Source organism: Furipterus horrens, unplaced genomic scaffold, assembly GCF_987537825.1.
Source record: "Furipterus horrens unplaced genomic scaffold, mFurHor1.1.pri manual_scaffold_1, whole genome shotgun sequence".
Lineage (NCBI taxonomy): Eukaryota > Metazoa > Chordata > Mammalia > Chiroptera > Furipteridae > Furipterus > Furipterus horrens.
The window spans coordinates 216775956-216802699 of record NW_028327171.1 but is presented as its reverse complement, the minus strand read 5'-3'; the positions used below and the strand labels follow the sequence as shown (position 1 = coordinate 216802699).

General features: G+C 57.1%; 1 protein-coding gene across 15 annotated transcripts in view; it reads right to left on the bottom strand.

Moving 5' to 3' along the window:
- Positions 1-4393: 4393 nt before the first annotated feature.
- The window catches only part of LRRFIP1 (LRR binding FLII interacting protein 1), a 103017-nt gene continuing 80666 nt past the window's right edge, over positions 4394-26744 (bottom strand). For 9 of the 15 annotated variants that reach the window (XM_090285145.1, XM_090285157.1, XM_090285161.1 and 6 more), the window contains 5 exons: positions 26483-26554; positions 24249-24419; positions 22319-22411; positions 18762-18903; positions 14324-16774 (listed from right to left, as the gene is read on the bottom strand). In XM_090285145.1, coding sequence (XP_090141271.1) covers positions 15138-16774; positions 18762-18903; positions 22319-22411; positions 24249-24419; positions 26483-26554 — 2115 coding nt within the window. In that variant the 3' untranslated portion in view covers positions 14324-15137. Of the gene's footprint in view, positions 5221-6639; positions 6745-7815; positions 7896-8561; positions 8680-10086; positions 10137-14323; positions 16775-18761; positions 18904-20139; positions 20233-21293; positions 21387-22318; positions 22412-24248; positions 24420-26482; positions 26555-26744 lie in introns of those variants that run through there. The other 6 variants (XM_090285155.1, XM_090285172.1, XM_090285183.1 and 3 more) reach the window with 4 other exon arrangements.

Here is a 26744-nt window from a genome sequence, read left to right as displayed (position 1 = left end):
CGGAGGAACGTGATGAAACAGAAGGCCGTGAGTGTCAGGATCTGCGCTCTTGTCCAGGGCTCATTGGTTGGGCCGTGCAAGAGCTTTACAAAGACTTGCTGTTAACCTCAGCTTAAGGTTTTCGTGGACAGGAAAATGCTTGCCAAACATTCAGTAACTGAAGTAGTAAATAGTGTGATTTGTTTTCTCAGGGATGACATTACTTTGCATAGGAATGAGCTTCATTGGAAGCTTCAAGAGAACTCTTATCTATGACCTGACAGGTACTGAGCACTTATGTGCAATAGAAAACTTTTCAAATTACCAATCAGTAATTTTTACCCATGAATCAATATACATAATATTTTAAAAGTAACCAATAGCCTTAGGTAAACTAGTTGCAAAACTACTGGAAAAGTTGGAAGAATACTTTGTTGATATTGATACATTTAGAACTGCTTTTCAATTTATGCAATATCTCTTTGATATCAATAATCCTGAATCAACACAAGAGTTGATGAGTTCATTTAATTTGGACAGATGTAGTTTTGGAACCAATAGTGCTTTTGCTTTAAAGTCAAATCAATTCTTCCAAAAAAGATGAAGCAGTTTTGTCAGTGTGGGTGCAATTATTAAAGGAAAATTATTTTTTGGTATTCAATTTATTAGAAAACTTTCAAATAAATTTGAAACAACTCAAGTATGTAAATCCACGTTTTCCAACTGTAAATTTTATAAAATGTAAATATAGATCAAGTATTTATGATGAAAACATTAGATTGAAGTGGGCTATAAATATAAAATATATATACTGGATTTGAAGATTTACTATGAAAAAAACGTAGTTTAGCTCATTGATAATTTCAAAATATTTACTACGTGGTGAAATGAAAATACAAGTCTGGGCAGAAGCAGGTTTACAGTTGTAAGTACGTGAAATACAGAGCTTATCCTTGTATCACTGTTCATTAATTATTGCGTTATTTTCCACGTGCACAACTGCAAACCTACATTTGCCCCATCCTCCATTTTGGATATAGTGAATTAAGTAAAATATATTGTTAAAATAAATCTCTCCTATTTATTTTTATTTTTAATATAGATCCTAGAAAATTGTAAGTTGCGCCTGTGGCTCACACTGTGTATTGGACACTCCTGCAGAGATTCAAAAGGTGGACATTTTCACCCTTCAGGTTTCAGTTCAAATGTCACCTACTCCGTGAAGCCTTCCCTGACCACACAACTCGAGCAGCAACGGCCCCCACCTGCACACACCTGACCCACGCACACCAGCTCGCTCTGCTCCGTTACCTGCCTTCGTCGTTTTCATGACCTGAAGTGTTACTCACTTGCCATTTACAGGTTTGTGTCTGTGTTCCTCATGGGAATGGGGGGACTGTTGCACCCCCAGTGCTTGAGTAAGTCCTTGATTGATATTTAGTGAATTACCGTAAACTCCAGAGAGGTCATCTTCCAGAAAGCTCCAAGTCGTTCTGGATAAAAATCATGGACACACACACACACACACACACACACACACACACACACGAGGTGTTTACGGTGAAAGCCGGAGTATTAAATACACTTTTTAAGTCTCAGCACAGCACAGACCTCTGCTTCCGACGCAGCGGAGACCGCCAGGTGCGAGCAGCCTGTCCCGGCAGGGACGTCCCTTCTCGCCTCGGCATTCGGAGCCCCTGGTGCCGCGGCAGCTGCCTGCCGGAGGTGAGCGTCGGCGGAGCTAAATCAGGTTGCCGCGCGACTTTCTGCCTCCACGCCCGCCCTTCCTGCTGTGACGCGCGTGCCCTGACACTGCCTCTCCCACGGTTCTCGTGGCTAAATCTCAGCGGCACGACGCCGGGGTTCTGCGGGCGAGTTGTTCCAGGTCTCGTCTTTCATGTCGGGTGTACAGAAGCCAGACGGCTCTTTTCGCCCCCCAGACGCCCGGACGGCCCACGGAGGACGGAGCAGCCGTCATCTTGTTCTCTACGGCGCTGGAAGCAAATTAGACCCAGACCGTTAGGGGTGAATGAAAAGCTCTGGGTAACGTGGACATATCCAAATGTATCTTAAAACCACATTTAGCAAAATCGTGGTGGCCGCGGAGCTACTGCTCCTAGTGGCCATGAAACGCCATGTTGCCTGAGGCAGGCGAGAAAACCCACGCAGGACCATCCACGCAGGGAGCAAAGGTGGCCTCGACTGGGCCAAGAACGATCTGACCCAGGATGTCAGTGGCGTGAGGCTGAGACATGCCGGGTCACAGGGATGGACACGCCAGCGATGACTTTCCAACAGCTACGTCGGCAGGAAACGTTTTATTAGGAAGTAAGTGGAAAAGTTTTATTCTCTCTTCCTCTGGACGCGGATTCGCTGTTTCTGTAAGGGTAGGTGCGAGATGGAGAGACTGCAGGTCTGACACCCTCAGAGCCACCGATCTGGGAAGGAAAGGCCATCGTCCCAGGGCTGGGGGACAAGCAAGCGCGGGGGCCGCGGCTGCGGGTCTCTGGCCAGGGCGCTTCCCTGGGCTCTGGGTTCCTCACCTGCAGCGTGGACTTGGTATCGGGATCTACGTCTTCGGGCAGCGATTTCCAACCAGCGCGCCGCCAGAACGTTTAAAACACGCACTGACCTCTCTCCCCTTAGACGTCAGCTGGAAAGTAACGGCCGACACAGCAGCAGCTGTCCAGTGCGGGTGAGAGCAAACCTCTACCCGTTTTTTGTCAGATTGGCAAAAAGTTTATTTTTTGGTGTGCTGCAGAATTACAGTAATTAGCGTACGTGAGCCATGAGGTGGGAAGGTTTGAAACTCACCGTCTTAGGGTGTTCACAGAAATCAAGTGAGCGAAAACACGGAAGTCCAGCTGCCGGAGCCGTGTGGTGCTATGCAAGGGTTTGCTGTTAGTGGTGTTCCTGGTGAGCTCCGTGGGTGTTTTCCTGGTCCGACACGTTCGGGCTAAGATACAGTGGAAGGAACTGTAGGGTTAGGCCATGAAGTAGACAGCTCTCCTTTGCGGGCTGGGGGCACGTACAGGAAGCAGGGCCCCCTTCGTGGTTCCTGCCTCCTGGCTCACTTGGCACCTGGGGTGCAGTGTGGTGGCGCCCGCCCCCAGCCACGTTTGTTCCCACCACTCAGGTCTCAGTTGCGCTTTGTCCCTTCCTTGGTTGGGTCCTCTCGCTCAGTCTAGGACATTGTTGCAAGTTCTCCTTCATCCTGTGTAGTTAATCCCCTATTACAGGCTAATCATTATGTCACAGACCCCCGTTTACAGTACCCGGCGGCTCCTGTGTCCACGGGGCCCGGACTAATCAGCTGTGTTCTTCAAAGAACTTGGAACGCGTAACACTCACTAAGTAGAATTTCAAACTCGGACATCCTTTGAAACCAATCATCGCAAGATTTGCTCTGATAAATCTTAAGTGAATATAAAACCACGTTTGTGCCCTGGCTGGTGTGGCTCAGTGGACTGAGCGCTGGCCTGCGAACAAAAGGCCCCAGGTTCGATTCTGGTCAGGGCACAGGCCCGGGTTGTGGGCCAGGTCCCCAGCGGGGGACATGCGAGAGGCAGCCAGTTGACGTTTCCCTGACACATAAGTGTTTTTCTCTCCCTCTCTCTCTCCCTCCCTTCCCCTCTCTGAAAACAAATAAATAAAATCTTTAAGATAAAAACCCCACGTTGCTGCGGAGAGCTGTGGCTTTGGTGGGGTCTGTGTGGGGCAGGCCTCTGTGTAAAAACGTTGGTTTGGATCGTGCAGGAGCTATAGTGGGTCTGCGGGCACTGCTGTGCATGAGCGATGGATGATTCTGTCTACGGAACACCCAAGAAGAAGATCTGAACAGTAAAAGGTCCTCGGCACGAGGACACACAGCTTCTCTCCCACCCAATGGCGTGCAGCCCATGGGTGCCGGATCAGACAATTCCAGGGGACCGACCGGGGGACTGGGACCCCATGCTGGGAGCATTTTCTTAAGATCATACACCCACTCCTGCCCCTGCCCAGCGTTCCCCAGTGTCAGCACTACGTATAGTGTGGGGTGACTCTTTCTTGGTTGCACTGGCTAATATCCCGAAAAGCTGTCTTACTTAATCAGCCTTATCTGAAACAACATATATAAAGAAGAGGTAGAAATTAGCGAGTAGCCAAACACTCTTTACTTTTGTCCTTGAAGGTATCATAGTTGTCTTCGCTCTGTCTGTGACCGCCTCAGTTTGCTTTTACTTGAAGAACACTGATGCTTCTAAGTGCACTATTCTTATTCACTGTGAATATGCTGGTTGTTTTTTAAACAGGGAAAGAAAAATGAATGAATTTGATATGCTTAAAAAATAAATAAGATGACCCAAAACAATCACAACAATTAATATAAAACAGTCAAACCTCTTCTTTCTCAAGGAAAAAAAAGCCACGTAGCTAGTTTCTTAACTTTGCATTTTTTAATTTTTCTAATAGCACATTCTTTAAAAGAAGTTCACAACTTCAATTCCAAATATAAGGGTTAAATAATGCAAGTGAAAAGCTGTCCTTCTCAGTAAGCTATTGCCTAAGTCCCTGGAGAGAGGTGTTCTGATTGAACTGATGCAAAACCCCCTTAGAAAAGCTTCATTTGTTGCCTGGGAGAGTCTCCTTAAGGTCACTTTTACGTGTAGACCGTCCCCTTGTTTCGGCGGGAGAGTTCTGCTCGCTAATGGCTTGTGGCTCCGCAGCGCTTGCGTGGGAGAAGCGCAGACTAAGAGATACGTACTCCTGAAACCGTGCCAGCCGTCGGTTCTGCCCTGAAAGGAAGTCCCCACACGTAACATTTCCCCTTATTTTCAGCAAGACACGTGAAAAGAAAACGCAAGTCCCACTTTCATCTTTGATGACCGTCGCAAACGGCACGAAGCGGCTGCTGCACCGTCGGGTACGGACCGATGGCCCCGTGTGCTTATCACATGACCTTCGGGTTCCGGGCGGTGCCTGGCCCGTCGGGGGCTGCGGGTGGGCGCGTCGCAGGCTGCGGACTCCTGCAGCCGAGTCCCCACAGCATGGCCTCTCGGAGGCAGGGAGAGCGGCGGCTCCGGACAGGAACGGAGGAGAGCCCGCGACGCCATCTCCCGTCGCCGGCAGGGTCCCCGAGCGCGGTCGGCGCTACTGCTGGGACAGCAGCGCGCTCCGGTTGGCCTTCATCTTCTCCAGGCGCTTCACCAGGTGGCCGTTGCTCACCTCCAGCTCCTCGGTCTTGTCCAGGGCGGAGCGAAGCTGCAACAGGGAGGAAAGGCGGTGCTGAGCAACCGGCTTCTCCCAGGGCCACAGGCTGGCAAGGCTCCGTCCTGCCGAGAGTTAGGGTCACCTGCACTCACTGAGGCCCCAGACACATACACAGTCCTGCGTGTGTGTGATGCCCACACTGCTAACTTGGAAGGCACAGGGTTCTGGCCTCCTGTGCAACCTTCCGCCTCTGACAGAACCCGACCCCCCGACCCCAGGCAGGGAGCAGGCGTGGGGACCCTGCCAGGCCACAAGGGTAAGGGAGGCAAACAGAAGTAGGTGCTCAGCCCGGCCCAGCCGGAGGGGGAGGTCCCCGCCGCCTGGGGCGGTCAGGAACCAGAGCAGGACCACTGGGCGCTGGGGCCCCAGGGCCAGACGCAGAGTCTGTGCCTCTGATTTCAACCCCAAATTCTCGAAGGTGGGGGCTGGGGTCGTGGGTCAGGTTCAACCCCACTGCCCTGCCCTGCAAGCTGTCTTTGCAGGGACTTCCAGGTCAGGCCTGGAGTATCCCCACAAATTAAAGTCAAGCACAGATACCCTCACAAAACACCTGAACCGCTGGTGTCAGCAGAAGCAAAAACCCGCAGGATTCGACTCCCACAGACTGAACAAGCCTCAGTCGTCAGGTACGCAAAACGGGGCAGCGGGACGCGAGGCCCCTGATGCGGGGGACGCGGCCCGGAAACAGAGTAGCGGGACCCCGCCAGCAGGAGCTGCCGGGAAAGGAGGCGGCCTGGGTGGCCAGCGCGGACCAGACAACGGGGTGAGGGGTGGCAGGGGGGCTGGAAAGGCAGCCGCTGGGGTGTGGACGTGGGGGCTGCAGCGAGGTCTGCCTCCCAGTAAGGGCTTTGAACTTGAGGCCTCTCCGTGCAGACCTTTCTGTGTCCAGATGAGAGAGAATGAAAGAATTGGGGTGTGAACACCTGTATATGCCCGCACACTATAAATAACATGCTGCAGAAACTAATGCCAGAAAAAAATTAAAATAAAACTGAAATTTAAGGAACGGGAAAAAAAAAAGGTCTGATCCCTGGTGTCCCAGACGGAACACGGAGAGACCAGGGATCGGGAATGACGTGAGGAGGTTAAAATGGTTAAAAATGCCCAAAACTGATTGAGAGAAAAGACTTCACAGCCAAGAAACGCAACGCACCCCTGTAACCCCGGGTGATGCACTGGAGGGGAGCTGCAGGCAGTCAGAGCCTGAGGGCCCCCCAGCTGAGCCCTGATCTCCTGGCCCACACGAGACCCCCTGCGGGATGCGACGCAGCCCCTTAGGGGTTTGGCCTGAGGGGACGAAGTCACCCAGCGTTGGGTCCCCCCCACCCCCGCGCCGGAAATCCCCTCTCTGCTCCCCCAACCGGAATATCAGCACCCCTCCTCTCCCCAGGACCAGCCTAGAAGAGTTACCTCTCGTTGGAGTTTCCGTTTTTCAGCCTTCAGTTCATCTTCTATTTTTTCTGCATTTTCAGCGGCTGATTTATAACGAGACACTTGACTCTCTAACCTTATCACCTACAAGGAAGCAAAGACCGTCTGGGCGCGCGGCCGGGCCTGTTCTCTTTCTCCAGCTGCTTTATTACATCGGCGCCCAAAGGGCGTGCATTTAATAAAATGGGAGAACAGGCCACGCCAGGACCTGCAACCTAGCGTGTTTGATTACTACGTAGGCAGGTTCCAGCCAAGCCAGCTACGGGTTCCTGTGTCTGAGCAACCTGGGACTGGCTCCGGTGGGGACTTGTTTCCTCTCGGGCTCAGGTTTGGAAGCGCAGTTCCCACCCTGCCAACACCCTGCCGCCACCTCTCCCCCACCCCCCTTCCCAGGACGGTTCCGCCGGAACTGGGCGGGTCCAAGCAGATGGGGCCCCACCAGGACCTCCGCTCCAGTCTAACCTCTCCTGGGGGGTTGGGGGGCAGGTAGGGAGGCAGGAGAGGGAGGAGGAAGGGCGAGGAGCCCAGACGGGAGTGAGAGAAGAGGCTTTCGGGTGGCCATGCAGGGCCTGCAGGGGCTTTCGCTCTGCTGAGGTCAGGGCACACTTCTGTGTGCTGGTCTCCCTCGGTACCCAAACGCCAGAAAGTTCCACCACGTGTTCCCGCAATGGCGGGAGAAGAACGCCCGTTGGGGAGGACACAGTCCGCCCCAGAGCTGCCCAGCAGGCTAGAGGCACGAGTGTCCACCTGCAGGACCGAGAGCGAGGCGGCCCGGCTGGGAGAGACGGCAGCCAGGCGAGAGGGACGTCCCCGCGGAAAGCGTTTTTCAGTTACTATTTAAAAAGTCGTTTTTAAAGAAAGAAAGAAACAAAAAACCTCCCTGGCCACATCAGCTACTTTCTACAACTAATCATGTCTTTTCTTACAAAGGGTTAGTATGGATTATACAACCCGACCCACACCCCAATAGTGGCCTTTCTTTCCCTACACTCTCTTTTCGCAGGGAGTACACTGAGGACCTTTTTCTTTTTGGTTCTAAAAAAAAAATCTCTGCTTCTTTTTCGTCCTCAGCCTTTCAGGGGCGAGTTCCAGCAACTAAACCCGGAGTGAGTCACCAGCCCGGCCGCCCGTCACTGCTCGGCCACGCACACGTACGTTTTGTTCTAATGCTGTGATCTCTTGCTCAGATTTTGCAAGTTTAAATTTGAGGTCGCTGATCTGTCTGTTGGCATCCCCTAAAGGTCGAAAAAGAAGGAGACTTTGTTAAGCTCTTGGGCTTTTAAAACGCTGAAACAATAGTTACTGGGAACCGAGCTCTTCCTCTGCCAGCGGCTTGGATCTGCAAGTCCTGGCCTGTGGCCCCCGAGCCCAGCTGAGCTGAGATTGGGGGGCGGGGGGGGCCCTCTCTGTAAGCCCAGGTTGGGAGGCACCCAGGAGAGCGGGGGCGCCCGTGAGCGCAGAAGACAAAGAAGTGGTGGGGGAGGGGGAGAGGGAGGGGGAGAGTGACTGGGTTTCATTGTACTCCCTTCGGCCTCTTCCTAGTTTACCGGCATAGAAAGACACCTTCCGGGTTTCCCAGGCAAGCAGCAGCCCAAAGGGCGCTGTATCCGTCCAGCACAGTAAACATGGTTTCCTGCAGCGCGTCCCATGGGGGCCCGTTTGGGGGCACCTGTTCTGTTTCTCAGGCTCACACAGAAACACCCTTGCCTCGCCCGCCTGCCCATCCTATTCTGTCTTACAGAGGAAAACGTCTCTGTGCTTTTGTAATCAAGGACTTCGGGAGGGGAGGCGGGGTGGGCAACGCCAGGCTTTGCTGACCATGACCGGGCTCCCCTCCCCCACAAGCACGCGGAAGTCACGCAGGGCCAAGCGTCTGCGCCAGCATGCAGGTTGCTGTTTACTTTGTAGGTCCATCACGTGCACGTCGGTCCCGTTTTCTAAGGCTCCGTCCTCCGGGCACGGGGTGTCCAGCCTGCCGTTCTTCTGTCTCTCCCCCAGCTGCCCTTTGAGTTTCTTAATCTGAAAACGCCGAGAAAGGATGTTAATTTCTCTCTTCCAAATGAACTCAAAAGCTGAGCGTGGAGCCTGTGGCAAAGGAAGCCTCACTGAACAGAGAACGTGCCCTGACCACACGCCTGGAGGGTGCCTCGCGGTTCCTTCCCGTGTCTCCAGGGCGCCGAGGAGAGAGGGTACCGTTATCAAGCCGGAGAAACGCGGGGAAAGACTGCCAGGGAGACGGAGAGTCTCTCTGCTTTAATAAGGGAACCAACACAGATACATTAACTCCTGCCAGTCAGTACTCTTCTCGGAAACTAAGTACGAGTGAAAATGTCATTATATTTACGATGCCAGGCATGGATTATTTTGTAACTCTGGTGAGAAGTCAGTCTAAGGGTGAAATTCCTCCTGAATTCAGGAGCAGATGGTACGTAAAGTAACTTAACTTTGTCTAAGAGTTATAATTCAGGGCGCTGGTAACCTCTGCTTTACTCACTCAGGAGCCAGGCAGGGCCGCCGGGGGCCTCCAGGCAAAGAAGGGCTGTGCCTGACCGCGCCGCCCACCCCTCCCCCGGCCAGCGATTCCCCGGGGGACCGCCCGGTGGGAGCCGCCCCTGCGCAGTCCCCTCTGGAGCTGCAGCTGCGGTCGGCAGCCACAATGGCAGGACTGTCTGCTGCGCCGTGAGCCTACCAGCCCTTGTCCTGCTAACTTCCGACTTCTGCGGCCTCCGGGGAAGCCCCCAAGCAGACCCCGGCACGTACAAACTGCCCGTGCACGCTGCTTTAAGGACACGAGTACAGAATCACCGTGGACAGAGGTTTGTAAAAGATCCGAGGAGCTTCAGGCGCCTCCTGTTACATTTAGAGCTTCCCCACCTTTGAGAGAACCCGTCCATGGAGCTGTAAAAAGTGAGGCAGCAGCTACGCTGGCTTAGGCTTATGGGGGGACAGGAGAGAACTCCGCTTCCCTGGCAGGTGAGCGTGGAATGATGGGACAACTACCCTGCACGGAAAACGAGGGGCGAGGACAACCGTTCCGTGGTCCTTAAGGACATTGGAGGTACGCCACGGCGGGAACAGCTCTGATCAGCGACCACAGACGCACCTGCCGGAACGGGGCGCGGGCGCCCGAGAGGTTACAAAGCAGTTTCCTGCGGCGTCTGGGTAAGCCTTCTAGTTAAATCCCAGCGTCAGGCAGCAATCCGCGTGGAGCGTGCCCAGTTCAGTACCTGGCCTGGGGGCTCTGAGACCTCCCCCCTAAACCTCCTACGACCTCAGGTGAATACAAATATTAAGAGCCAGGGCTGGCTTGGTCGTTATTCTCAGGCCCATGCGTCAGGGGCCTTGACAGAGCAAGAAGCAAGGACAGGAAGGGCCCCGGGGCCAGGTGCCGCGCTGGGGGACTCGTGCAGTAATGAAGGTTGTTACCTGTTCCAGTAAGCCTTCCCGTTCCCCGAGCAGCTTTCTCAACCTAATGTCTGAAGGAAGAGGAAAGACACAGGCTTAGGGGCGTCCGCGGGCGGCCGAGCGGGACAGCGAGCGCGCGGGTTAGTGGGAGTGATGGCGAGGGTGTTACACACGTACCACAGCGATGAGGCCACACACGGGGCGGGGGAGGTGCCGGCCCCCCAGCACATGCCGGTCTCGTCAGGGGCGGGTCCGGCCGCATGCAAACGGGCCAGTCTTCTACCCGGGGCTACATGCAAGGGCGCGGGGGCCACACGACACTGCAACACAAAATCTCACAGGCTTCCCGGCGCGGCGTCCCCGCGTCTCCGTCCGCCCGTCCCCCCCCGAGTGCGCGCCCCAGAAGCGGGTCTCTCCCATGCCCACCTGTGTCGGAGTTTGTGGGTCAGAGTTTGCTGACTACGCACGTGCTAACCTACGTGTCAAACCCGCTTGTTCTTTTGAGGAAGAACGTGGTAATAATTAGGTTTCTGTCCTCCCTCCGCCACCCCAGGTATATCAGGATGCGTAACATAAGCATCTAGAAATCTCCCTAAACCTCTCCCTGAAGGGGTGTTGTGGGACCTGAGCTTCAGCACGGGGGGGAGACCCTGGCCCAAGGAGGGGTGGAGGGGTTCGGGCCAAATCCCACCCTAGCTTCGAGGAGAACCAGGAGGATGTGCTGGAGACAGCGAGGCTCTGTGGGCTGTCACCCTCTTTCACCCACGGAGCCTGTGGGTGGTGCTGCTATTCCGTCCTCAGACCAAGGGGCCCCCGCCGCTCTGCCTCACGCTGCGCCCCTAGCCACGCCCCGCCACTGCTTTCCCACGTCTGAACTCGGACCCCAGAGCTGGGCCCGGCCCGCCTGCCCGAGGGGCCCGTTCCTGCGGGACCGCGTCCTCACGCTGCCCAGCTGCCGGCCGGCCGTGGGAATGCAAACTGCCTATAAAGTGCGTCCTTGGTTTCCTGTAAAAAGTCACGTATCCGCATTCTCATCCGAGCGACACGCTCGCTCTAAGCGTTTCTCCTAAACAGCCTACGTTGTTGCTTTGCAAGGCACAGTGACAAAGTGAAACCAGAAAGCGGTGGGCGATTCGTTCCTTCCCTGCCGTAAACCCACGCCATGCTGACAAAATGTTCTTTCGTAGTCGTTACTTCTGACCTCTTATTCCATATCAACTTCCGTTTTATCTTCTATAGTTTATATTCCTATGTACAAAACCACGGGCATCGTAAGAAACGCTGAGTGTATCAGAAAGCGGCCTTGAAGCTAATATATGTATTGGGCTATTTTAAAATTATTTTCCTATCGGGAGACTTCAAATACTCTAGTTAGTGAGTAAAAAAGTAAATGTTAAAATGCAGTAAGAGCCCTAGGGGGGAAAAAAGGATAATCTAACCTTTAGTCTCATGGTAAGAAAATGAAACAGAGAAGTAGAACGTTTAAGGAAGAGAAAGTTTAAAGCAGAATTAAGGAAAATTTAAAATGAAATAGTTTTAAGATAATGGAAACAAGAAAGAAGCAAAATTATTTGGTATGAAGAAGAGGAGCACTTCTTTATAGTTTTAAAAACCGACAGTAACTCGTGGGGTGGCCGGCGCTCGGGCACCAACACTTACTGGGATTCCTACCGGGAACACCGCCGGCCCGGCCCTGCCCTGTACTTACTGAGCAGCTCAGCACGGCACCGAGACACACAGTTATAAGCAAACTATCCACGTAAAGACCTGGTGATGGCAGTTTTAGCAAAAAGACAGCAGGGAATACGGAGAGACAACGTCTCAGATTTAGGATTTTCTTTTGCAGTAAGAAGCTAAGACAAGGTGGCTACTAACGTGTTTCGGTAATACTGGTAAAGGTTATGTATATTTTAAAATCTCGTTTTCACACTAAATCCCAGCCTTTCTGGTGTATTTCGGAGGACTGAGAAACAGGACACGAGAAGCTACGGGCCCTGGCCAGTCTGCGGGGCTGCTGCGCTCGCCCGGAACTCCCGGGCCTGCTGGCCCTCCTTCCTGGCCCTCACCCTGTCACCTCGCTTGCCTGGAGCACAGCAAGGTCAACACCCAGTGCCAGCCACACCGTCACGCGGTCATCCTTCCAGTGCTGCCCCTGGGTCGGACCCTCTCCACAGACCCTCCGGACCCTCTCAAAGGCAGGTTCTGCCCCATGATCAGGCCGCAGAATGAGGCCTCGTGAGGGTCCGGAGCGGCTGATAACACACACACCGGGAGTCCAGTGTTCGTTCGCTCCGGGCTGATGGCAGGCAGCACGGGCCCCTGGCCTCCTCTCTCGGTGGCGGAGGACAGTCACCACCAACACGGGGAGGCTGAAGTCTCTCACGGAGCCCACCCAGTGCCCTGCTCTCCCCACTCCCTCCGCACAGATCTGGGTCTGACTGTGTGGTCAGCTGCGTGGGCCCTGGGCCAGCCCCCCGGCCAGGACAACACCTGCTCCCTATCCAGAAAGGCAGGACAGCGACCAACTGCCCACGAGGACTCCTGCCGCTCCGGTGTAAGAGGGGCAGAGGATGGGGGAAAGGGACGAGAGGAAGGGATTTTCTCCTGGAAGACAAAGTTTTCCCTACGTGTGACCGTCACGCTGAACAGGCAGAGACATAGCTATGACCGCTGTTCTCTGGTGACACCTCAGTGGTCCAGGTGCCCCTGGGGACGTGCTGGGCAGGTGACCTGTGGGTTCTTTGCTGATTCTGACTCTTTTAACACTGAAATCTTTCCAGAATGCCTGGTCTGCCTCCCTGCCTTCCTGACCCTCACACACCCGAGGCGGCCCGTGCTTGAGAGTTTATGGGGCTCCGCTGCAAACGCTGGTCGCTGGGCTGGGCTGTGACATCACTTCGCACCCGGCTCAGGGGAGCTGATGTTCACAAGGCAGACTCTGAGTTTCAGGCAACGGCCTGGCGGCTCAGAACCTTTTATTCTGTGGCGCTCACGCCCTGATTCTCAGCTGTCCACTCCCCCCAGACACTGGGGCCCACCTGCTTGTTCCTGGGCATGGCGCCTTCCGTACAGGAAGTCACCTAATGTTTATTCGTGGAACAAATGGGTGAGGAAGTGAGGCTGCTGGCTGGCTCGAGGGGCATGAAGCATGTCACACTGTCCTTGCGTCTCCTGGTGGACAACCCAGGAAAGAAAGGAACAAAGAAAGGAATGACCGCACCGCGGCTGAACGATGCCAATATCCGGCGAGTCTGGCCCAGAGGCAAGCTGTTTGCCGAGCTCGTTCCGGCGGGAGGGCAGCTCTGCCAAGGCCAGAGGCACCCGCGAAACCCCGGAAACTCCTCTGCCGCCCTTGGCTTGATTCCCTGCCAAGTCTCCTGCGTTCCTGCTACTCATGCGGCACAGGTGCGCACGGGCTGGCCTCCCCGTACGCGACACTCGGGCCACTTACGCAGGAAGTCAACGTCCACCTGCCATTGCTCTGGGCTGTTCCAGGCACACTCTGTCCTGCTGCACGGCCTGGACGTCCCTGTCCGCAGATGGCTCCTCTCAGACCCTCAAATCCCAGGCGTCACTGTGGTGGAACCTGTCCTTGGGCTGTCCCCGCCCCCGACGGTCCAGCCCCAGACCCCACCAAGATGGTCTAGGTGCCAGGAGAGAAGCTCAGTCCTCACTGACCAAGGGCGTCAGGCTCAGGTCCCTCCCCGAGCCCCGCCAGGGACTGGGGCTCGGCCCCTCGCAGGTGGACACCACCCGACAGACGGACTGACGTGCGACAGCAGCACCACCAGAACCCATGGTGCCCAAAGAGCGGAGCCACAGGCTTGTAAAACTAGGAAGTGTCTTTATTTCAGTTACATGATAACACGTTGGCCTCGAATGTCACCGAGGCTTTGGTCCTTCCTGCACTCGGTGAGTGTACCTTGTAACAGTGACAGAATTCACATACTTTCATAGAGTGTCAACAGCAGTCACAGCGAGCAGGCCCTTGTGGTTTGAACAGTTCACAATTATTTTGAATTTAACTTTACAATTATCTTTTAAAAATGCTTTTTTTTATATAGAAAATACATACTTTGTTCAAGAAGATCAAAACAAGAGTTTTCCAATATAACTATGCTGACAACCAACACAAATATTTATACCAAAGTATCAGAAGTGATTGACCCATTTAAAATCTCCTGTTACAGTCTAACTAGCCATTTGCACAAGAATAAGTACCTCTTCTATCGCTTTTTTGAATCATGATTAGACAGAAAGAGAGGTAATTTTAAGGTTAAAAACAATACATTTTAGAAGTGATTCCTCCCACCCTAATCCTCTAGGAAATGCGCCTCTCCCAGAAAACATTTAAAAAATAATCTTTGTATAAAATGACTTTGGTACATGATTGGCAGGAAGGGAAGTCAAAATCGACAAAATAAACGCAGGAGTCATGAACACAGGTGCAAAGTGTTGGCTGGGATCAAGCTTCCTCTGAGGGAAGGCGAGGAGAGCCGCCCAGGGCTCTGAGACGTCCCTCATCCCCGCGACGACAGCTTGCTCTGTGACCTATGCGCTGCTCGGTGGCTTATCTCCTTTTTAAATAAAACCCCACACGGGCTATAGCATACATTTGAAAGCAAACAAGAGAGTATGTGTACTTGAATGGGGGAAACAAATTTAAATATCGATTCTACTCCTGGCGTGGGAGCCTGGGAACGCTGACGGGCCCCCTCAGTCAGAGGCTGACGTGTGGGGTTAAGTGCACCACGCTGGTGCCAGGCTAAGGCGGTGTGAACTGCGTTTCCCGTGGAAAGAGGCTCTCAGCGTGGGCGCCGCTCCTGCCGGAACGCTGCTGGTCAGAACTCCCGCCGGTAACGAGCGTGTCTCTCTTCCTGATCTGGGTGATCCCGTAATACAACGGAAACCTACAAGTGACAGCCTGCACCTAAAGTGTAGCTAACGGGTGGGCCGGGGCCGTGGCGCGTCTCTCCGTCCAGACCACTTCAAGGGTCGCCCGCGGGGCGGTCCGGTCGGACTTGCTGTGCAGTCCCCACCACTCTCGCGCCGCCCGGCCTGCGAGCCTCCGCCTACGACAAGGTGCAGTCCTCCTTGCTCTTGTCTTTCTCACTTTGGCCCCTGGTTTCGTCTCGGCCCCCTGAGTGGGGGTCCCCTGACTCTCCTGCCGGTGCTGAGCCATCACTTGCCGGACTAGCACTCTCTGAGCACGCCCTGACTCCCTGACTTGCACGTTCGGTACCTTCTGCTGGGGAGGCAGCGTCGGCGTCCTCGGAGGGACCCTGGCCTCCGAGCAGGACCCTGCCGGACGCGTCTTCGTGCTCTGGCGGCCCGCCTGGAGCGGCGCTGTCTCCCTCGGCGCCGCCTGCTCCGACTCCGTCCCCTAACTCTGATGCGCCTGCTCTGGAGCCGGAGGCCTGGCCGGCATCGCCTTCTACCAGCCCCGGTTCTCCGTGGGCGGCGGCCGTCCCCGCCTCCGCGTCCGCGTCACCGTCTCCTGGGTTCAGTTCCCCATCCAGCGCCGCGTGAGGATGCTCTGGACCGTCCCGGCTGCCGCTGCTTCCGGCCTCGGGACTCTGTTTGGGGCTTGCAGGGGCCTCGCTCTGTGTTTCTCCACCCGGGTTCTCGGCAGGGAGTTCCGCCTGCTCTTCCTCCTTCACGTCACTAAGGTCTGGGCGCTGAGCTGGTGACTCTTCCTTAACGTCCTTCGGGCTTTCTGCAGGGGCTGGTGACTTTTTCTTCTTGTTTTTCTTCTTCTTGTTTTTTGCCTTCCTCGGTGACGAATCCAGTCCCTCTCCCTGCTGCCCGTGGCTCTCCTCGCCGGGCTCCTTCGCAGCGAGGGGCTCGCTCCCGGCACCTGCTCTGCTCGGGCCCGCTGCTTGCTGTGTACTCTGGGTGGCCGCTGGAGAAGAGGGCCTGGTCTGGACTTCCGTCAGGACGGGCTTCTCATTCCTGGCCCCGTCCCCCTCACCCTCTTCTTCATCGCTCTCCCCCCTCACTCCTGCGCTCCAAACGGGCACCTCCCTGGGCTCCACAGCTTCCTGGCTGGTGAGCTCTGTCTCTAAACCACACCCTGCACTGAGGTCCGGCTCTCCCGGGACATCTGCCACACGTCTGTCGGCATGACTCACTGCGCCATCGCTGCACGGCGGAGGACCGGTGGCCCCTGTGGCCACCTGCTCCCTGGGCCCGGGCGGCCCTGCCTGCACCGCGCCCCGGGAGCCGCTCGCCTCGTCAGTCCCAGAGGCTCGCAAAGGAGCAGGTTCCCGGCGCGGCTCGGCACTGACCTCGCCCACACGGGCGCCGCAATCTTGCTTTTCTTGTTCCTGTTTCTCTGCAGAGGCTCCGCTTTGGTTTCCGGTATCCGAGGCATCACAGCCGCCCTGCGCGTCACCGGTCCCCGCATCCGGGGAGCCCGTGGCCTCGGTGGGCCCAGCCTGATCTGTGTGCTCAAGGACGGGTGTGCTCACTAGAACTTGGCTTTGAACCTGGTCCCCATCTGCAGCACTTGCTGCTGTTGCTCGGGACGGGGCACGGCCGTCAGAGGCTCTCTGGTCCTCAGCACCGTCACCAGGAGGTGACACCTCCATGTCCACACCGTCCTCTACGGGGTGCTGCTTGGGCTGCTCCCGCTCTGCATGCTGCAAGATCTCTCTTTCCCCCACACTGTCCACAACTCCATTTTTCACCTCCACTTCCGTGGCTCTTCCTAAAAGACCATTGAGAAAACGGAAGGGACCCCATGATGTGGTCACCACGTAATGCACACTGCAATGTAAACACACATTCTCAGTCCCCCGCCCCGGCCCCAGCCCCAGAGAGTGCGCGTCAGCCGGGAGTCACCAGCACGCAGTGCCTGCCAGCTCCGTGCCGCCCAGCTGCTACCGCATCAGCAAAGAGTCACCGGCCAGGGCCACTGCCACCATGCCCAGGCATGTCTTGTGTGAACTGACTTTCCAGGGAAGTGAAGCTCTAACCAGTGGGAAGAGCTCTGGGTCCGGCAGCAGAACACTCTCCCGGCTCTCACCCTGCGCCCCCCCGAGCCCTGCAGGCAGCTGTCAGGTTGTTTTAAGAAACTCCAGGTCAATCTCAAGGGAGATGCTTCTGCCCCGACTCCTCCCGGGTCACGAGAAACCCACCCCTCCCCCCAAGCACCGTCTCCCGAGAAGGCAGCCCGGCCCTTGATGCCTCCGCTCTGCTCCGGAACGGAGCTGGAAGTCCCAGCGGGAGGCAAACGCTTAAGTCAGGGTGACCACTTAGCTAAATGCTAAGTGACTCACCCAGTGACAGCTTATGAATGAACAGACCCGGCACCGCTCTGGAATGAAATTATAGCTTGGATTCTTCCACCCAACAAAACGGCAGCACGTGAGACACCCTGTCATGCAGGTCAGAGGGTGGTGATGCCATGGCCCGGGGGGTCCCCGGAGGGTCACTGACCCCAGGGAAAACGAGGAGAGGCGTGGTCAGGGTGAGTCTGCTCCACCCTTTAAAAGCATCTGAGTGCGTGTTATACAACGCAAGTTCTATAGTAACACAATGTCATGTATAGAAATTAAAAAAATAAACGTATGTATTGGGAGGACCCCCACTGGGAGACCACTTACAAAACCGGTATTTCTGGTTCTTCTAGTGTTTGTGTTACAGCGACTATCAGAGATTTACAGAGTGTGTGTCTGAGGAAGAGCAGTGGCCCGCGGCCACAAAGGTGTGACAGGAAATGGGCCGGTTCACCGTCTCCAGCGACCTGCACACGACTAGCAGAGCTGTGTCCCTCCCGTGGTCACCCTGGTGGCCCCGAGGCGCCTGCCTTTCCGTGAGTACGGGGGGCGGAGAGGGGCACTTCCAGATGGGAACGGAGTCACGGCCCGGCCTCTCTCCAGCCTCGCCGTGAAGCTGGGGTTCCCTGGTGACCGTGGCTGGCGAGGCCTCGGACGCGGTGGCAGCTTCGGGCTGCACCCCGGGTTCCGGAGGTTCGTCCCCAGGCCCGCCGCTGGGACAGCTATTCAGATACTCCTGCCATCTACTGGAACCTCCCGTTTATACTCTTTCAGGCAAAAGCGTGACATCCAGAGAAACGTCACCACGGCAAAGGGGCACATCCAGACCCTCGCTGGTACGGAACAGCCTCCACATCGACCCCGGCCAACGCCAGGGCTGCTGTCCCTCACTTGCCACCAGGGTGGCCTGCCTGTCAAGTGCTGACGCTGGGAATGACGACCCTTGTGCCCTGCGCCAGGGCCCGCACCTGCGTCCACGGCCCCTGTGCCCTCAGGGCGCCAACAGGGGGCGCCGGGGCAGCCGCGCACGGGCTCGGCTAACGGGGCTTACAGCCTCTGCCACGCCGCCCTTTCGCCAGTTCAGGGCCAGACCCAGTTACAAAGCCCCGCCCGGCTCACGGCTGGCGATCACCGCACAGCACGGTCACAGCCGTCACCTCGTTTTGAGACTACTGTCCTGCGTTCCGTCTCCCTGGGCATCCTCAGCCTGGCGGCGAGCACGGATCGGGAAGCAGGCCCGATGGCACGCAGGGGCGGTCACACCCGGGGGGCGGGGCGCGTCCGTGATGGGACAGAAACATGCATGCCGTGCGATGGTTAATGGTCAGTGATGATGGCGTCCACTCTGACAATGCGTGGGCAGTGAATTGATGCTGATTGGAAGGTGACAGGCGCCGAAGGAAAACAAGGACTTACCTAGGGTCCCATCCCCGGTCGCCTTGAGGGAGTTCAGCTCTTCCTTGGCCATCTTGGCAGGACCTTGGTGTCCAACATGAGTGAGGTGGTCTGAAGTCTCTCCATTGGTAGCGACTTCCAAGTTCAGGATTATTCCATGTTTCTGGAACACAAACAGGCTCGTTGTAACACTGGCCAAGACCCAGCAGGCGAAACTCTGTTCTATTAATAATAATTCAAAAGGAAGCCATTTTTCCTGAAGGAGAGGGAAATTCTGCAGAGCCCAGAGAGGGAGGCACCACTCCAGTGAAGGTTCTACCAGCACCCACACGTCCGGGACACGTTCGCAAGGGGTCGCCCCTCCTCAGGCCCCACCCCCATCCTGCGCAGGCGGCCCTGCGCTTTCAGCAGGGGCCCTGGGAACTGGGGGTGAGGCTGCAGGCTGTCACAGGAAGGTGTCGGAGCCTGGCCGCGCTCTTTAAGAAGAAATACAGAGGAAAAGAAAGTCCTGTGTACGTGTTCCGAAAGGAGGAGCGAAGAAGTGGCCAGAGTGCTTGGGATATTCTCTCTCACTTTGTAGAAAAACTTTCAAGACAGCGGCACCTCATGACTCCACGATCCCCCCCTGACCAGGGCCGACTCCCTCCTGGCCCTCTGCCACCCCCGCTCCCTCTCAGGTGCTGGGAGGGATCCCCAACGCTGCTCCTGCAGCCCTGGGGGTGAGCCTGCTGGGCCTGAACCCTAACCCTGTTCCCTCTGGTTCACCGATCTGGCCTTGACCCCTGGGAAAAGGCGGCCTACGGCTATGTCTGTTGACTATACAGGAGTGTGCCCACGGCCCCCCCACCCCGCCCCCTCCCCCGCCCAAGCTCTGACGCCCACGGCCAGGCTCTGGGCTTCTTTACTGGGTGTGCAGACAGCAGCCGGAGACCCCCAGAGCGGCCCAGACAGAACCCGACTTGGCGCCAACCCAGCGGCTCTCCAGGTGTGAGCGGCAGGAGCCTCCCGGCACTACTGCTGAGCTGGAGAAGCCCTCCCAGTGGGGCCTTCAGTGTAACCGACCCAGGCCCCAGCTTGGAGGAACGCCCTGGCGAACTTACTGAGGAGCACGGGAGACATGGAGACACTGTACCCGACAGTCCTTGGAAATCAGAGCTGCTTTCAAGCTCAGACAGGCTTGTGAACATCTGAAGGCCACGGGCAGGCCCCACAGAACCTAGACTTACCTCACGTGTCTCTTCAGTATCACTTAGCCCTACGTTTGAATTTATGAACAGAACCAAAATCAGGGACACAGAGGAACTAACGCTGGTCCACACACACGCGCGCGCGCCCCTGAGCATCTCAGAGTGCGCAGCCGCCACGGGGATTTTGTCTTTTAACGTCCGCGGGCCCCTACCTTCAATTCCTCTTTCAGCGTGACTACTTCTTCTCTAAGGTCATCCCGCTCACTCCTGATGGAGTCAAAGAGCTCTTTCTGCCTCTCTAGGGCCTGAGCGTGCAGCAGAGAGAGAGAGAAGTCGCACAGGTAAGCAGGTGGCTTCGGAAGCAGAACGGGGAGGGGCTGCTACCGGGTGAGACGCCGACAGCCGGGGCGTTGGGCAGCATGCGCGTAAAGATGCAAACGGGAGGTGAGCGACAGCCTCCCCTAGAGCCCAGAAATGCCCCCGGCCGAGCCCCCCGGAGGCAGCAGCCCCCGCAGGCGCTGGGAGGACCTCCCTCTGCACCACGGCCTAGCTTCGCAGGGGCGCTCGCAGATTAACAGAGGCCGGCCCCCGCTGGAAGGCGCGGTAAGTACAGGGTGAGCAGAAACGCCGCAGAACCCGGGGACGACTGTTCTAGCAGTTTGGGCTGCTTTTCCACGTGGGCTCTCGGAGGCTGTTGGCACAGAGGAACAGGAAGTGGTCCTAAAGCAGACACGCATGCGCAGGCACATGCACGGGATCCTGCGTGGGTGGGTGGGCACACCAGGCTGAAGACGAGGACAGTGTGGCCAGCACTCTGAGGACACACTCCAGCGTCACGGCTGTGAGGGACGGGTCACCACGTTTTGGAAGCCAGTATCAGGGAGCATAGCAGTTACTACGGGGGGTCCCTTCCTTCCTCCTCCTCACCCCTACAGCAGGTGGGCGGCCTCTCCTGTTCCTGGGGGGGAGAGCGTCTGACCCCTGGGGAGATCTCAAGCTGGGGTTTGTGGGGCACAGCCCTCGCCGCCTCGCAGCTTCCCGGAGCCCCCTGAGAACAGGCCCAGGCGGGACGGGCAGGGAAACACCCCACCCTCGCGGGGTGTCTCTGTGAGTCCCGGGCAGCGCACGGGGCAGGCGGAGGGCCTGGCTCACGCCGACCAAACGCGATGCTCCGTGTTGGAAGCCAGCTTCCAGCCCCGAGTCACTATCACGCTGGGTCAGCCGCGTGCACTCGCTGCGTGACTGACTTTGCACCCCGTGGGGTCCACATGCAAACCCACGCAAGCAAACCCGAGGTTCTGCAAGCAACGCACTGGCCGCGCTGACGGCCCGCGGAAGCCGAGTTTCCGAGGCGTGAGAGTCCTACCCCTATCTTTCTGTCCTTCCACTCTACTGTTTCCTGCAGGTCAGAAATCTCCCTGACATAGCTCGCCTGTTTCTGCTGCAGCTGTCGGATTTCCTGAAGGACGGGGACAGACGGAAAGAGAGCGGATAAAGCGTTAAACAGGAAGAAACCTCGGCGCAGATCCGCGGAGAGCTGTCCCCAGGAGCCAGCGAGCCCTGGGACGCAAGCCCTGGGAGGCAGAAGCACATTCCCTTATAATCGGGAACTCGTTCTGAAGGCAGCCCTTTCTCGGGGTCCTGCTCCCCATCCCCGACGTGCAGGAGGAGCCCCACGGGGTGAAGCTCCTACCGAGGGGCACGCAAGTCCTGATCACGTTAAACCAGTTAAGATCAACCCCGCGCCCTGGCCGGGCGGGTCAGTGGGCTGGAGCATCGTCCCGCATGCCACAGGGTTGCGGATTTGGTCCCCGGTCCCCAGTTCCTGGTCGGGGCACGTGTGGGAGGCAACTGATCGATGTTTCTCCCTCTCTGCTCCCCCTGAAATCAGCACACATATCCCTGGGAGAGGGTTAAAAACTTAAAAAGGAACAACGAGCCCTGTATGTCCCGTCGCCACTGGAGCAATCAGCCCACAAGCAGTGGCTTCAGGCACCAGTGAACCCTCACGGGCCGGCGCTCAAAGGCCAAATGGGTCGGCGGGGCAGGGCTGGGGTCTCTTCTGGGGGTCCCCGGGGCGAGTGTCCCTGTAGCTTCCACAGGCGCCCGGTCCCATGGCTCACGGCGCCTCCCCACGTCGCTCTGACACCTGCTTCCCTCGTCTCGGCCCTGCTTCTGCCTTTGACTTTCCTGCCTCCCCTCTACAGGGGCCCTGGGACACGCGGGCCCACCCGAGAGCCTAGGGCCACCTCCCGCCACAAGGTCCCTTCTGCCGTGGAAGGGCACCAGGAGAATTAGCGCAAGCCCCCAAGTTCCCAGCAGACCCGTGGCGTTAGTCACGAACGCTCCTCGGCGACAGAAGGGACAGCGCTGCGGGGGCCGGCTACCCACCTGGAGCATCTCCTCTCGCTGCTGCAGGGCGGCCCGCACCTCCGAGAACTGGAACCGCAGCAGCCCGTGGGCATGCTTCTCCCGCTCGAACTCCTGCGGGGGGGGCAGAGCAGGCGCTCAGGCGCAGGGGCCGCCCTTCCCGTCCCTTGCGGGCAGCTCGCGTCCCCGCGACTCCCCTCTGCGCGGAACGCGTTACCTGCGGCCACGGCCGCACGGCGTCTGTCCTAGGCCCTGTAACGCCACGAACCCACTCCTCTGCACCTCCTGGAAGATGCCTGCGCTTTACCGTGAAGTTAGAGGAGCTGAGGGAGCCCGTGGCCCCAGGAAGGGTCCCTTCAGGGTGACCGCTGTCCTCCATGGAGCCGGCCGTGCTGACGGCCCCCGGGAGGAGGCAGCTTTGCAAAGGGCTTATGCTCCGTTGTCCCCGATTTTGAGACAGGATAAGGAACACTCTCTGGGATGAAAAGGGGCTAATGTGTCTACTCCGGCAGCCTGTCTCCTGAACGGCGGCCGGGCCAGCCCTGCACCCCAGGGACAACAGAAAAGGTGGGGGCAGCGAGAGTGCTTGGCCGCCCCCAGTCGGACCCGCCCCGGAGACCGGGCAAGGCGGCTCTCCGCTGCCCCGCTCAGCCCGTCCGACAGCGCCGCCCCGGTGATGGTCTGGTGCCCAGCTAACGGCCTCCCCCGGCCTGGGAGCCGGGCTGTCTCAGCAGGGCCTTCACCTTCCTTGCTGCTCACCCACTTCAGAAGTCGGGGGCGGCCGGTCCCCTCCCAGCTGTGACAGGGCTGTGCCTGTCGGGCTGTGGTCTCCTCCTTGAGCCAACATTCCAGGACGACCCGGCTTCTGTGGAATTAGGTCCGAGGACCCCTGGTCTCCCTGAAGCCCCGACGAGGGCCCTCGAGGAGTATTAAGAGGCCCCTACTCCTCTCCCCGCAGGCGGGGTCAGAACCTGCTCTCTGCTCCTTCATTCGTCCCAGCGGGACCTCGGGCCTCGGGGAAGCTTCTCCCTCCTTTCTCCGGAGTTCAGCTGCCAGGAACCTCCCTGTCAGCATTGAACTCAATTCTATAGCAACCGAGGGGCAGGCCTTGGACTTGGTTATGGAATCTGGTTTTAACCTTTGGTATTTAGAGCATAGAGTTTGTTTCTTTTTTTTTTTAAAGATAAGGACACGCATGGATTAAATTTTCTGTCTGTCTTAGCAAACTTGAAAAACTGGACAATATTCTAGGGTTTGATTAACCAACGAACTCCTAAGACCGTGGCCAGCAAGGATTCCTTGCTCTGTGGGTCATGAAGGCAGCGGCTCACCAGACAGTCTGCTGTCATGCATGACAGTGCATGCCCATGCTGTGTGCCCATGTCATCAATGACCTCATCGGCTCTAGTGCGTCTCAACAAAAGCCCAAACTCCACTCTCCCCTCTCTGAGCCTAAGGGAAATATTTAGTTCTTAAACGCAGTAAGTGTGTCTTTTCCCGATCAGCAGAAAATAAACGAATCTAACCATCTTAAAATCTTTGATACTTGCAACTGACTGACTGTGGTGTTAAGAGCTAACACACACACACACAAAACCAGAAGGTGTGTCTGAATGGTAAGATCGTGAAGCATCCAGTCACGCCTCATCTGAGCATGTTGGTTCTCCCGTGGGTGTGTTTTTTCTATGGGTATGACTTCACCTTACATGTAACACACAGATGTCCTCCTTGTGAAATCACCTCTGGTTCACTATTAAAACTGACGTATCAGTATTTGAAGACCCTTAGCAAAGAGCTTGGTATTCTTCTCAGATGTCTGGGCTTCCCAGACAGTGCAGAATTATCACACACACACACACACACACACACACACACACACGCAAATACCAGACACCAAGTACACGGACTCACGCTCCCACGGGCCACGCTGCCTCACCGCGCCGGCGCTCACCTTGCTCTTCTCCTCGTACTGCCGCCTGGCCTCGGCCAGTTGCTCCTCGAGGTCCAGCAGCGCGTCCTTCAGGGTGTCGACCTGGTACATGTAGTTGGTCTTCTCGTTGTCCAGCTGGGCGTTGGAGACCATCGCCTTCCGGTACTTCTCTTCCACCTCCGCCAGCGAGTCCTGCAGTGGCCAGGCCCCGGGTTTGAAATTGTAGGAAGGAAACAAAAGGAAAGATTAGCTCAGCATTCTTCTTTTAAAATTGACTTGAGCGCGAGAGGAAGGTGGAGAGAGAGGGAGACACCGACGTGCTGCCCCACTGACCCGCGCGTCACTGGCTGACCCCGCGCGGCCCTGACTGTGGGTTGACCATGACCCTGCTGCACCCAGACGACGCGCTGATCAACTGAGCGACCCAGCCAGGGCTGGTTCAGTGTGTTTTTTTTTTAATCCTTACCCAAGGACATTTTTTCATTGCTTTTCAGAGAGAGAGAGAAAGGGGGGACTGGGGCGGGGGAGGGGGAGAGAAGTATCAATGTAACAGAGAGACATCGATTGGCTGCCTCTCATAGGCTCCCCGACAGGATCAAACCTGCAAATTAGGTCTGTGCCCTGACTGGGAAGTGAACCCACAACCTTCTGGTATACGCGACAATGCCCCAGCGCGCTGAGCCATGTGGATCAGGGCAACGTCAGTATTCTCAAAGACAAAAACACTCAGCCCTAAATTTAGAGTATTTCCTAGAGCAATGAATCAAAATAGGAAACAATGATTTCAAAAGCTTAGAAATTCCTCCTAATCAATTGGACTGAACTCTCCTGGCTCAGAAAATCAGTTACTCACTGTGCCGAGGGATGAAACGAAGCTACAGCCTCGGGACACGGGAGACACCCGTGGGCAGGGTCCTGGCCCCGGGCAGCCCAGGGCTGGCTCCACGCCTCAGCGGCGGGCGCCACGGCTCAGGCTGCTCTACTGGTTTCTGAAGCAACCTCTCGAGATATGTGACCAGAACTGGGGACAGAGCCAGTGTGGCGGCTGAGTAACCAGGCCCCTGCCTGGGCGTAAGAACCAGGAGAGGATTCCGTGGAATTCCAGATCCTCAGCCCACGGGAGAATGAGACAAGGTACACAGGCCCTGGTGGGTGGGCCCTCGAAAGGCCAAGGTCATCCCTTTGCAGGGACAGCCCAGGGAAAGATGCCTGCAAAGCACCCACGGCCCTCACGCGGCTCGCGCCCTCCTCGCAGGTCGGGCCATGGGGAGAAGCATCCCATGCCGTTCAGGTCCCAAAACAGAGCTCGGGGAAGGCGATTCTGGAAGGGGGAGCGGAGTCCCCGGGGGGTGAACCACCTGCGCCTGAAGAAGGGTGGGTGCCGCTTGGTCAGTGTCTCAGGTGTCACGGGAGGCTCCCCAGGGACTGGTGCTGGTCTTGTCTGCACTTGGGAACCAGGGTGGCACTTCGGGGGGTGACCAGTGACCGCGGGCCTGCCCCACTGGCTCCCTTTCCACACAAGTTAAAAAGCCAGTGTTCACTTTTTCCCTTTTTAGAAAGAGGTGACAACCATGGAAGGGAGGAGTCATGTGATCTGTCACCGGCTCTGGTGCCCCTGTGACATGGAACTCAGACTATGTGGGGGTACTTTCTGGGGAGCGAGGGGAGGTGACAGGTTTCCCGTCTATTGCTCGATCCGAGGTCTGCTGCCGCCGCCTGACGCAGACAGCGCGCAGCCTGCCCGGCGCCTCGCCTTCCAGGGACGTGCGGGTCGGAACAACGCGGCGTCCGCAGCCTGCGAGCTGTGCGTGCTGACCCAGCTCACCCCCCGTCACGCACAGGCAGACCCGGCTCCGGTTAGTACAGTGTCACGGCATGCAGGTAACGCGGGCGTCCCCGGGCGCGGAACACAGGCCGGGGTACTGTGGGCAGCAGGTGTTCGGGGACGCAGAGAGAGGGAGGGCGGCGCGTGGGCGCCCGCACGGAAGGCACAGAAACAGAGTGCCTGCCCCGAGGGTTCGGGCTCCCGGCTCTAGCCGGGGCAGCGAGGCTGCGAGAGGACGAGACGTGCGTCGGGGACACGTTAGTAGCTTGTTCTGGGTCCGGAGGCGGCCCCGGGAAACCCCGCGGGCACCCGCCACACCAGCTGCCCCAGCCCGGGAGTCCAGGGCGGCCGCGCTCTGAGCGCCTGCGCCCCTCGAGGTCTCAGGTGCCGCCGCGTTAATAGCGTGAGCCCACACTGCGTGCACCGGTACCTTCATCTCTTTCAGGCCCTGCATGTATCTGCCTTCCACATCCTGAATCTGGTCCTTGAGCTCATTGAGGTCCTGGGGGAGACGGCAAGAGAGGCGGGTGACGTCAGGGGACAGACAACCTGCCGGGACGGGGTGGGCCGCGGGGCCTCCCCGCCTCTGGGTGCCCGGCTGAGCAGTCTGAGCACTCACTGCCTTCTGCTTTTGTTAAATGTCAGGGGAAAAGGGAATGTCCGTATTACAAAGACTAAAAGTTAGGGGTATT